At 44.1% G+C, this 12,748-nt stretch overlaps 1 protein-coding gene across 2 annotated transcripts in view; it reads left to right on the forward strand.

Annotated features, from left to right (window-relative positions):
* The first annotated feature begins 1,898 nt into the window (after window positions 1–1,898).
* Window positions 1,899–12,748, forward strand: part of AIMP1 (aminoacyl tRNA synthetase complex interacting multifunctional protein 1) — a 44,461-nt gene continuing 33,611 nt past the window's right edge. Inside the window, exons 1-2 of one of the 2 annotated variants that reach the window (XM_075286012.1) lie at window positions 1,930–1,949; window positions 7,503–7,556. In XM_075286012.1, the coding sequence (XP_075142113.1) occupies window positions 7,555–7,556 (2 nt within the window). In that variant the 5' untranslated portion in view covers window positions 1,930–1,949; window positions 7,503–7,554. Of the gene's footprint in view, window positions 1,950–7,502; window positions 7,557–12,748 lie in introns of both variants that reach the window. The other variant, XM_075286030.1, reaches the window with a different exon arrangement.

Raw genomic sequence — 12,748 nt, forward strand, 5'->3', positions numbered from 1 at the left:
ACATGCAGTGTAATACACCGCTAGAAAGCTGACAGTATGTTGAATTCAGCGCACTATTGGCTTTCCCGCTGTGTGCCCCCAGTGAAGAGATATCGGTGCTGGTTCCGTAGCTCTTCAGTGTCAGAAGGAACGCCCTTCCTCACAGTAGTGTCTATAGCGCTGTATTGTGAGAGGGGGTGTTCCTTGACGCTGAGCGGTGAGGTATGCTTCCCCTACTCCTCATAGTACTTGTCCATAGACGAGTACTGGGGGGGAGGGGCGTTTCTCACCGCTCAGCTATCGGTAACGGGAAAGCCAATAGCTCTTCACCGTCAGAAGGCCCCCTCCCTCTCCAGATAGTACTCATTCCTCACTGCTCAGCATCATCGCTGGCTGGTAAGCAACGCCCCCTGTCACAGTATAGAGCTATAGGCGCTGCTGTGAGGAAGGGTGTTCTTGACTGACTGTCAGAAACGCCCTTCTGACAGTGTAGAGCTACGGTACCAGCACCGATAGCTCTTCACCGGAGGCACAGAACATGAAAACTGAATTCAGCGCACTGTCGGCTTTCTAGCAGTGTATTACACCGCATGGTGAAAGGTCCTCTTTAATTGTTCAAAAATACCAAATGCAGAGACCGTTACCTTTCTGTAAAAGTTGTTTGTATTATTGAAAGCTCTGTAATGCCCCATTCACACGACTGTAATTTGTGGGTCTGTAACTATCCGCAATTATCTGCAGACTATTAGGGAGCCTTCACATGGAGTTACAGTGCGCTCACTCTGATCGGAAAAACACATTCAGAATGAGCGTGTAAAAAGCAGCTCCCATTGACTTGAATGGGAGCCGGCATACGTGCGCTCCCCATTGAAATCAATGAGAGGCTTCTTTCCCTATGATTTCAATGTGATATGCGCGTAATACATTGAAAGCAATAGGGTAAAAAGCCTCCCATTGATTTCAATGGGGAGCGCACGTATACAGGCTCCCATTCAAGTCAATGGGAGCTGCTTTTTACACGCTCATTCTGAACATGTTTTTACAATCAGAATGAGTGCACCGTAACACCGTGTGAAGGCTCCCTTAAGGTTAAATTGCTGTGTTGGCACTTTGTGATAATTTAGTGGGTTTTTGGTTGCAGTTTGGGAACTCGGTCTCTAAAAGGTTCGCCATCACTGACCTATAACATATGGCCACAACATTTTTCTGTTGTAAAGAAAAGAAAATACTGTTGAAAACACCAGTGATAACCTGAAGTGTAAAGTCATTGTTCCAGCTGTGCTACACTGGTGGTCCCTGCAGTAGATATGTGATGTTACACTTTGCAGACTTTGGTACCAGTATGAATGAGCAGGGATTGACCAGGTGATTATAGCTTTATTATTCCATGAATTTTCCTGTACACAGGGCACATTGCCAAATTCATCTTTCTAGTAGGCAAAAACCTATATGCGGTTTCACCACAAACCGCTGCTGCTTCATAGCTTCAAGAGGTGAAGCTGCTTCATGCCATGCGGTTAAAGCCATGGCACAACCACTGTCACAATAGAAACTTTTAAATGATTGCTCTGCCCCTCTTATTTCTTATCCTACCTTTACCTTTGGCAATGCCAAATATCTATTCGGACGTGCCAATAAAGCTTTTGATTTGATTTACCCCTTGGCTCACAGCCATAACTAATAGTTGTAGTGATTAGTAATTGTCAGCATTCTGTCCTGTCTGCACATATCACATACTATTGGGCCTGTATTCTGCTGACAGACATGACGTACCATTAGCACCTCAGTAGCTCCTGCCAGTAACACGAGCAGTTATGTACACGCATACACACGGCTGGCACATTATCTATGTGAACCCTCTGTGCGCCATACGGCAGACCCGCCCACAGAACAAGCGTGTCCGACCAGGTCATGTGATCGGTGAGGTCATCACCCTGCGCCGGCCTCCCTGTACAAGGCTTCAGGAGAAGGTAAGGCAGCGTTTCATGTGCGGTATCGCTGGAGCGGCTGTGGCGGCTGTCCGGGCTCTCGATAGTTATATAAGGGCTGGCAGAGCAGGATGAGAGTCGCACTGCGCCCTGTGTGGTGTGCACTGTCACTGAGGACAGGGCGGTGTGCCGGCCGGGGGGAGGGGCGGTCCTTAATCACTACACGTGTGTGATGTGCCGGTCTGTCATACACCTGTATGGGGGGACCCGCACCCTCGTCTATCGGCTTGTCTGACTGTACCTTACATAGTTGGGGGACTTCTAATCATTTACTGGAATACAGGCTAGTGGGCAGGGCTGTGGAGTCAGTAGGCCAAACCTCCCACTCACTCCTATCAAGTGACAGCCATGGCCAGTCAGAAAGAGCTGCTGATTGAGGGGAAGAGCCAGTGGTATCATGGAAGTAAATATACAACAAACTATGCATCTATTAATTCTACAATACAAATACTTCATGTTGGATTGGTAACTTTCATATATCTGACTCCACCCATGACACTACGACTAGGTTCACATCTGCGTTGGAGTCTCCGTATGCAACTCCACTGCAAATTCCTCTAAAAATCGATGGAGAGAAATATCCTGCAAGGAGGACTTTTTGGAAACTAAGGCTGAGTTCACACAGAGTTTTTTAGTCAGGAAAAATCCACTCAGTAAAATACGTATGGTGTTTTTTGAGGTGTTTTCCGCCTGAAGAAAATCAATGCAAGTCAATGGGAGGTGGAAAATCCGTCTGGCGATTTTTTTTTTTTTTTTTGAGGCAGTTTTTGTCATTTCAGCCTCAAAAACCGCTAGCGGATTTTCCACCTTTCATTGACTTGCATTGATTTTTTTTCAGGCGGAAAACGCTTGAAAAATAGACATGTCGCTTCTTTTTTTCCGCTAGCAGTAAAAATTTAGAAGCAGATTACATAGGACTGTATGGTGAGGCCTTTTTTAGAGGAGGATTTTGAGGCGGATTTCACCTGAAGAAAGGGCATGCCGCTTCTTTCCTCCACAAGTGGAACAAACTGCTCCCGGGAAAAAAGAAATGACCGGCACCCATTGATTTCAATCGGAGACTGTTTTTGGTCAGGAGTTTGACACGGATTCTGCATCAAAATCCTGACCAAAAAACCCTGTCTGAATTCAACCTTAGGGTATGTTCACACGGTGGAATTTGTATGTGAAGATTATGCAGTCCGGATAAGGCCCAAATGAATGAGCCTAATTGGGAGGGAGCCTCTCGCCGCTGACACTGCAGCTGATTCAGCCGCAGAATCCACGGCAAGAAGGGTCATCTCGCTTCTTTTTTTACTCTACCTAGCAGAAAAAAGAAGCAAACCGCTCCCCTTGAAGTCAATGGGAGCCGGTTTTGGCAGCGGATTTTGAGGCGGATTCTGCATCAATATCCGTTGCCAAAAAATCTCAGTGTGAACGAGCCCTAAGTGAGGGGTATTTCCATGCCCACGACTTGAAACTGAAAAAAGATGGCACTCAAAACTTAAAAGTTTAATGATTATGCTCTAAAAAAGCAAACAAATATAAAGTGAAATAGGAAGGATAAATACTCAGTTATGCCAGGTATTAAGTAAACTTGGAACATCACGTAGACAAACTTAATATTCCCCAGTAGATCAGGGCTGTCACGATGAAACAGGCAGTTGGATGAATAGTCAGGGATTGCAGATGTGTCACTGTCAGAGACTTTCTGAATCGTTTATTAGGTCAACTGGAATAGCATAAGCAGAGCAAATAGAGAATAAACAAATCTTACTATAATGTACTGAACACTAGGCTCACTCCTTTCCTGGGGTTTCTGGTCTTCAGATCTAGAAAAACGGAAACCTAATCTCCTTACCCCATAGACTATAATGGTTTCTGCCCTAAATATGCAGAGATGCATTTTTGAAAGTGGAATGGAGGACAGAATCCCTGAATGGTCATCTAAAACAGATATGAACCTACCCTATGCCTGGCAATTCTGAGTCAGTATTTAAAGAGGACCTTTCACCATTTTGCCCACAGGCAGTTCTATATACTGCCGGAAAGCTGACAGTGCGCTGAGTTCAGCGCACTGTCTGCTTTCCCGATGTGGGCCCAGTGTGAAAAGCTTAGGGTCCCGATACCATAGCTCTTCTATGGTCAGAAGGACGTTTCTGACACTCAGTCAGAGACGTCCTTCTTCACAGCACAGCCAATCGCGCTGTGCTGTGAGAGCCGGGAGGAACTCCCCCCCTGATAATGCTCGTCTATGGACAAGTACTGCGAGCAGATGGAGGGGGCGTTCCTCCCGGCTCTCACAGCACAGCGCGATTGTCTGTGCTGTGAAGAAGGACGTCTCTGACTGAGTGTCAGAAACGTCCTTCTGACCATAGAAGAGCTATGGTACCGGACTGTAAGCTCTTCACACTGGGCCCACATCAGGAAAGCCGACAGTGCGCTGAACTCAGCGCATTGTCAGCTTTCCGGCAGTATATAGAACTGCCTGTGGGCAAAATGGTGAAAGGTCCTCTTTAAGAACAACTCTTGAAATATACAAGGAGTGTTCTGAATCCAGTCCTAAACCATGTGAGTAAATATAAGGTAAAAAGTCATAGAGAAAAGACTGTCCGAATCTGCAATCTCTCATTAGAATCCTGGTTATTTGTAACCAAACTGTAATTGGACTGTGTACTGGCCCAGACACCCTACTAAATCAGAACCCCTATAACGGAGGTAAATGGTGAAATGTCTCTAACCTAATTCCTGCCCTAGTAATAAGGAAACAGATGCTAGTCAGGGTCAGGTGTACGGCTAAGCATTTCCTAAGGCTGCTTTCACACGGAGTTAATACTCTGGTCATTCTGACACGTAAACACGTTCAGAGTGAGCGCAGTAAAACAGAATCCCTTTGAGTTCAATGGGTTCAGTCATACGCGCGCTACCCATTGAACTGAATGGGAGGCTTTTTAAAAAATTTTTTACTTATTGCTTTCAATGTGTAGTGCGCGTAAGACCGAACCCATTGAACTCAATGGGATTCTGTTTTACTGCGCTCACTCTGAACGTGTTTACGTGTCAGAATGACCAGAGTATTAACTCCGTGTGAAAGCAGCCTAAGTGTAATAGGACCTCTCTTAAAGAGGACCTTTCATGGTTTGGGGCACAGGCAGTTCTATATACTGCTGGAAAGCCGACAGCGTGCTGAATTCAGCACATTGTCATCTTTCACGATTTGTGCCCCGGGTAAAGAGCTTTCGGTCCCAATACCGTAGCTCTTTACAGTCAGAAAGGCGTTTCTGACACTCTGTCAGGAACGTCCTTCTCCACAGCAGTGCCTAAAGCGCTGTACAGTGTGAGCGGGGAGGAACACCCCTTCCCTCTGCTCACAGTACTCGTCCATAGACGAGTATTATCAGGAGGGGAGGGGGCGTTCCTCCCCTGTCTCAGAGCACAGCTGAATTCAGCGCACTGTTGGCTTTCCAGCAGTATATAGAACTGCCTGTGCCCAAAAACGTGAAAGGTCCTCTTTAAGCAACAGAACCTCAACGCCTTGCAGACAGTGGTGTTCATCAGGAGAAATTCAGAGCAGTCGGTAGAAGAAAGATTCAAGAGTTAAAACTCCATTTCCCGACTCCCTGATGGTGCAAGCTTGATGTGTATCAGTATAAACTCAGCGGACTTCATTATAGTTAGGTAGGATTCACACTACCGTTGGTGTCCACTCAGAAGGTGTCCGTTTAAAAAAAAAAAAGAAAAACCACACCTATCATTACTGACACAAACGGACAGTAGCTGATGGCTATCAGTTAGGGCTAGTTCACACGTGAGTATAAGGGGAGGTTTTTGACAGCGGATTTCGCGTCCAAAACCTCCCCTTATAATGGTGGTCTGTGGAGACCGCCGGGCTTCTGTTCTCCGCTAGCGGCGAGCTGCTGCTAGCGGAGAAAAGAAAGGACATGTGAGACAGCGCGGCTTCCGCCCCCCGCAGCTCCCTCCTATGTCGGCTCATTCATTTGAGCCGACAGCAGGGGGTTAAGCCGCGACAGCGATGGTCGCGGCGGGCGGGTTTTGACAAGAGAGAGACGCGGCTCGCCGCGTCTCTCTCTGTGTCAAAACCCGCGCGGGCAGTTCACGTGTGAACTAGCCCATACTGTCCATTATATGTCCGTTGCCCATAGACCTCAATGTTAAAAAAAAAAAAAAAAAAATTGACTCTTACTGTCCGGTTTTTTTTTTTAAATGGACAGAAAAGTCCTACATGTAAGATTTTTTCATCCACTTGAAAAGACGGATGTGGTTGTAAACGGACACTAAAGGACACAAGATATAATCCCATTGAAATGAATGGAAATTGCAAATGGACCAGCTAGTGTCCATTACTAAAATCTTGTACAGACAATAGCCACGGACACTACTGAGTGGACACCAACGGTAGTATGAACGCCCCCCTACTGTGTGTAACCGCTTTTTAAGCAGACAAGGTTTCCATCTTTCTTGTCCCCATGTGGAACTGATGGACGAAAATGCAAATGCTAGTGTGAACCTAGAGTAAGTTCCTCACTGGCATCGTCTGTCAGGAGATCAGAATAATGTACAAGTGGACCCCATTGACGTTAATGAGAACATTTGGTTTCTGTTGTTTTAAAACTGAAACCAGCGGACAAAAAAGCCGTACATGCAGGACACTGTCGTCCGGCGTAGATGCGAACATAACATAAGTCTGATTTCACACTCCTATCAGTTTGGCTAAGATTTATGAGAAATGTTTACATGTGTTAGTTCACATATGAAATTCCATGTAGATTTTTTATAGGATTTTATATTAACAAAACATTGGTTCAAGCTGTATGCCTTTCACTCTCCAGTCCGAGTGTAAAAACTCACAATCCCTAAAGATTTTTGTGAAACTCGTTAGCAAGTTATAACTTCATTCCATGGTTGCTACCAATAGTGTTTAATGTATATAACAAAATTACATTTTAAAGGGTTTAGTAACTAAAGGAGTTGTTCCTATAAAGACAACTACTTCTTGAATAGAATCTGATGCAGCAGGTCTGACTTCTCTAACCTGTAGCCATCAGCTCTGATCTCCTTGGGAGTCTGTCTACATGTTTCAATAGCTGACCATGTAATGTATGGATGGGCCAAGATCTCCTGTGTGTTATTATAGGGCATATGGACAGAGATGTTTTCATATAGGCCCTATATTATAGGGTCTGTGCACATGGTGGGATTTGGCACAGATTCCTTTAAGTTTTCCTGGATGGCCAGTCATGTCCTGATATGCGCATTTGGGGAAGACTTGAGCTAGAACCTTATGTGTTTAAGAACGTTGGTGTTGGCAGCATATGCATACCATGGGGGTATAGATTTCTAATTAAAAAAAAAACTAATCTTGCATGGTTCCCAAAAGACACGAGTCTCTTGAGATATACAGAGCCTGGCGGCCATGCTTTATGCCGTCTGTAGCCAGCATTCCCTGCCAGGCAGCAGAGTATTTCTAGAATTGGAGAGTCTGCTGGAAGCCATTGGTAAACTGAAAAGTGAAACATTTCTGGTCTCTGCTTGTAGATTTCCAGTTTCTGAGGGAAAAATTTCTTGGCCAGCAAGTTACTGCCCATACATGTAAGTGTCTGTTTTTATCTAGGCCTTGCTTAATGGTCTTTCTTAAAGTGGAATGACATTTCTTCCAGGACACCTGTGCCTTTCCTTTCACTAGTCGTAGCACAAACACCTTGGTTTTTGAGCACTTGAACAATTCCAATATAGGAGTCCAATTTCTCATGAAACCAATAAAGTACAATATTGCAACACGCTAGCAAAACTTTTGACAGGTGGCAGCACACAGCACAACCACTGGGTGGTCACTCATAGACACAGACTGTCACACAGATCACTCGCGTAGAACAGTACTCTGGTATAGTTTTGCTTTATATATGCAGCGTTTTGTATCTCAAAAATCAATGTTTTTGTGAGCTGACTCAAAATGCAGCCTTTTGGGTAGTCATACCCTTTTTCAGGCAGAAAAGGTGCACTGATCAAGGTTGTTACTATCCAAAACGTTGCTTTGGGAGCCTGCTCACAAGCTTTGATTTGAGATGTAATTCAATATATACATTAAGAAAAACTATGCCGGAGTGCATTTCTATGATATTAATCTCTGGATTATATCTGTGGAAAGGCGCCAGTTCCACTTATGAACGTGTACCCGATCCTTCATTTTATAGTGAGTGCTGTCCTGACTGCACAGACTGTTACACAGTTGTGGGGAAAAAATTGTAATCCATGTTGTCATCTTGTGGAATATCTGGAATGCTCATGAGTAAGGTTTCACCTCAAATACAGGCAAGTCTCCTGAGATTCCACTGGGCTAACAGTAATTGGGTTTGTGATTTGGCCTCTTTATGTGCTGGAAGAGGGTGTGACTAGCATATTTCGTGCCCCCGTCACAGAAAGGGGTGTGGCCTCTCCCAAACTTCTTCAAATGACAATGTAAGGCTAAGTTAACACTACTATTACTTATTGTGCATTACTCTCATCCATCTCAAGATGTGAGCTACAGACACTAAATAACAGATGCAGACAGAGCCCCCTCCATTTTATTATTATTATTATTTATTTATATAGCACCATTAATTCCATGGTGCTTTACATTTGGGGGTTACATACAATACACAAAATATACAGGTACATATCATACTAACAGTGATCGGCTGGCACAGTGGGGTAGAGGGCCCTGCCCGCGAGGGCTTACAATCTGTAAGGGAAGGGGGGTAGAGACAGAAGGAGAGGGGGGAGACTGTACAGATGGGGGTGCGGTGATAGTGTTATTGGAGGTTGTAGGCCTTCCTGAATAGGTGAGTCTTCAGGGCCTTCTTGAAGCCTGTGATTGTGGGGGGTCAGTCTTATGTGTCGTGGTAAGGAGTTCCAGAGTATGGGGGATGCACGGGAGAAATCTTGGAGACGGTTGTGTGAGGAGCGGATGAGAGCAGAGCGGAGTAGGAGGTCGTTGGAGGATCTGAGGTTACGTGTGGGCAGGTAGCGGGAGATTAGTTCAGAGATATATGGAGAGGGCAGGTTGTGGATGGCTTTGTATGTTAGCGTTAGTAGCTTGAACTCAATTCGCTGGGCTATAGGTAGCCAGTGGAGGGACTGGCAGAGGGGAGCAGCTGATGAGGATCGGGGGGTGAGGTGGATTAAGCGAGCAGCGCAGTTTAGGGTGGACTGGAGGGGGGCGGGGGGCCAGACAGCATTCACCCTCATGTAAAAACCAGGATGGAATCATTCTTACGTCACATTTTTTCTTTTCTGATGGAAGAAAAGTTTTGCATGCGGGACTTTTTCTTCCATTACAAAAGGAACCAACCATGACAGAAGAAAGTGTACATTATGCTGTGTATATATAGTAGTCAATGGGATTGGACACTGCCAGTTTCCGTTACTCTGCTGCATTTAATGTATGTTACTGTCAACCTATGATGGATGTTAGTATCATACATTAAAGGGGTTGTCCCATCACAAGGATCCTATCTATACTGCTTGTTAATGTGGATGTAAGACTTTTCCTAAATACATTGCTTCAGCAAAACTGCTTTGTTTGGCCACTATCTTACTTTATTCAATTTTTTGTGGCCACAGCCCTGACTTAGCTGCTCCTGAGTCAAGTGATGTATCTGCTGCTCTCAGGGGGGAGGGAGGAGGGGCTAAGTGCAGGGAGCGAGCCTGTGTATCTAGCTATTCCTGTGTCTACACCATGTGACCTAGGTCCTGCACTCAGATAGAGGAGCTGCTTTCATTTCTTCTGTTCTCCCAGTTATCAGGCTAGCTAATACAATTGTGTTCATTATGGCAGAGACAGGCAGTCTCTGTATGTAACACAGAATGGAGTTGCTGCTGCCTGTACTTCATAGTTCAATGTGGGTGGGCGGAGCTACATGTGAATTTGGGGGCGGAGCTAAACGGCAGGTTGCTTGTGAAACCCCGCCCACCAAATGATGCAAGAAACCAGGAAGAAAGAAGATTTTACAAGAGTGAAGACTGCTGAGTATGTGAGGTGGGAATACCCCTTTAACTAAAGGTAGTGTGAATTTAGCCTAGCAAGAATTATATAATCCTACTGTGGTTCCACAGGCTACAATATTGTCAGTATGAAGGGGTCTTCATGGGCCGTGGTAAATTGAAACCACATTCAACATACAGTGACACTGTTGTTCATTGGGATATTTCACTAGTAAAGCCCCTGTGTTAAACATTGTTTGCCTATCCAATAGTGTCTCTTTATACAGTACTGTATATATACTGTAGTATTACATGTCCCATGCTCCTGTTTATATGTTCCAGGATGAGCTGCCGAACACCAGCTGCGGACAGATCCATTTTATTTTTCTGGACTCTGAAAAAGTTCCTAGAGGGATTTACACCTTGCAGCCGCTATTCTAGACTTTTATATGTAAAGGCTTGCTTTACCTGTATTTGTTATATTTTTCCTATCTTTATCTTTTCTCTTGCTTTGGGATGATATTTTGGGAGCTTTGGGGCCAGTTACTTATTTTGAATGTAGTTGTAGTTTGGCACTGGTCACCCTGGAACAAATGAAAGGTCTTATCCCAATTTTCCCTGTAATAGGAACCTAAAATAAATAAGTGGTACTCAATCTCACCAATCCTTTCACCAGTTTTGTTCTGATCCTGCCTGGACCTCTGCTTACTAGTGTCTCCTAGCTAAATTAACTAAATAGACTTTTAATACAGCTCAAAGAGACCCTTCCATAGAGGTTAAGAACATCTGCTGAAAATCGCTCTCCAGATTTAGGCGTTTTTTCAGCAGACCCATTGGCACATTTGGTCTGTTGACACTTTTGTTGATAAGAATAGCATGTAATAACAAATGTAAAAATACAAAATCAGAGATGCATGTATTACAAGGTGACAAAGAACAAGGTAGTCGGCTATTTGCTTGAGTTCTTGTTCTATAGACAAATGGGTGCAATGCAATTGTAAACTGGTACTGGCTGTAACAATTGTCGAAGCAATCATGACATGCCATGAGTATTGTGCATGACCTTTGTAGAGATGCTACAGCCAGAGGTGGATTGACAATGTAAAGCACCAGGACTTATCCTGCTGGCTTTCTGTGGCCCTTCTCTGTGCATTCTGGCCATGCTCCTGACACATTGTTTAGTTTGTGATGATTTTATGTACTTTTAGTAGCAGAAACATTGGCTTCACATTTTGTATTTTCTTATCAGGTTCTGGTATGAGTTGATTGAAAAGCCACAAGATTTCCTGGAAAATGAGGTTTCTATGTTATCCTCTTCCATCCTTGCCAGCACATGCTTTTAATGTTATCCAAGCCTGGACATTGATGGACTACCTTAGAATAGGTCATCGGTATCAGATCAGTTGGGGCACACCAACAGTCAGGAGCTGGAAGGAGACTCTGTACTCTGTGCAGTGGCTGTGCTGCACTATGGCGGCATAGCTCACATTCCCTTTCATGACTGCAGTGAGGAGGAGATAGAGTAAAGCGGTGGTCACACACATGTCCCACTACTGCATTTAATTGGCCACATATATGAATCGCCTAGTCCTATTTTTGTAGAAAAAAAGTTGTAAATTGTGCAAAAAAGTGTCTTTCTGAGCTTTGTTTTGCAGAACTGAAAAAACGTGTGTATGGTCTACCAGGAGGGGCTTAGGCCTAAAAACATGTAGACATATATATTAAATCTGGAAAGTGGCACACATTTAGGTGCAAATATTGGTAGACTGTATTTTCAGAGGTAAGGACTATCTAAAATAGACTGATCTATAAGCGTGAATAAATCCGCCTTATTATCTATGACCCATACAGATAGGGCAGGGTTTCCTGTAGCTCATGTGAGCGGCACATAAAGGTGGCTGATGCATGTAGACAGTTTGATGATTTTTACTCAATAGATTTCTAACTCCGATTAGACATTCAGTAGAATACTCAATAACACCTTCACAAATGCAGGTATATCGCTGGGTATTTTAATTGTTGCATGGAAAATCTTGAATCATTAGATTTGTATTCTTCTCATTTTAGAAATGTTTAGAGATGAGCGAGTACTGTTCGGATCAGCCGATTCGAACAGCACGCTCGCATAGAAATGAATGGACGTAGCCAGCACGCGGGGGGTTAAGCGGCCGGCCGCCGTCAAAGCGGAAGTACCAGGTGCTTCCATTCATTTCTATGGAGCGTGCTGTTCGGATCGGCTGATCCGAACAGTGCTCGCTCATCTCTAGAAATGTTCTTTTTTGTAATTGCAGTTTTTTTTTTTTTTTTTTTTCCTTCTTTCACCATGTACGTTATTGTCACTGGTTTATTAGTTTTGACCAGTCGATGTCTTGGCTATGTTGACACAAGGCATAAATGTTATGAAACCATCAAGCATCATTTCAGTAGATGGTTCTCTACAAAACCTCATTTACATGCAGCTTATAATACAAAACTCACAGCTTGCCACATCTGAGTGGATTTGTCTGCCGCTTTTACATGTAGCATTTACAGGTTTGGTTTGGATTTCAGACTGGTTGCCAGATTTTTCATGCCTGGTGTAAACTCAGCCTAAGGACACAAGGGCATGAAACCTGTGCATTGCCACATAAGATCAGCCTATGAATATATTTTCTAGCTAATGTATTTGGACGTGCCGTTTTTGTTTATCAGCTTTATACAGAATGTAACAGAAAATTTCTGTATGAAATCTGAGGCCTAAGTAGGTAGAGGCCCCATGAGCGTCCTATTACAGCCATATAAAATAAACTGTAAATGACTATGTTTGAGCCCTGAACGGC

Source organism: Leptodactylus fuscus, chromosome 1 (assembly GCF_031893055.1).
Source record: "Leptodactylus fuscus isolate aLepFus1 chromosome 1, aLepFus1.hap2, whole genome shotgun sequence".
Taxonomy (NCBI): domain Eukaryota; kingdom Metazoa; phylum Chordata; class Amphibia; order Anura; family Leptodactylidae; genus Leptodactylus; species Leptodactylus fuscus.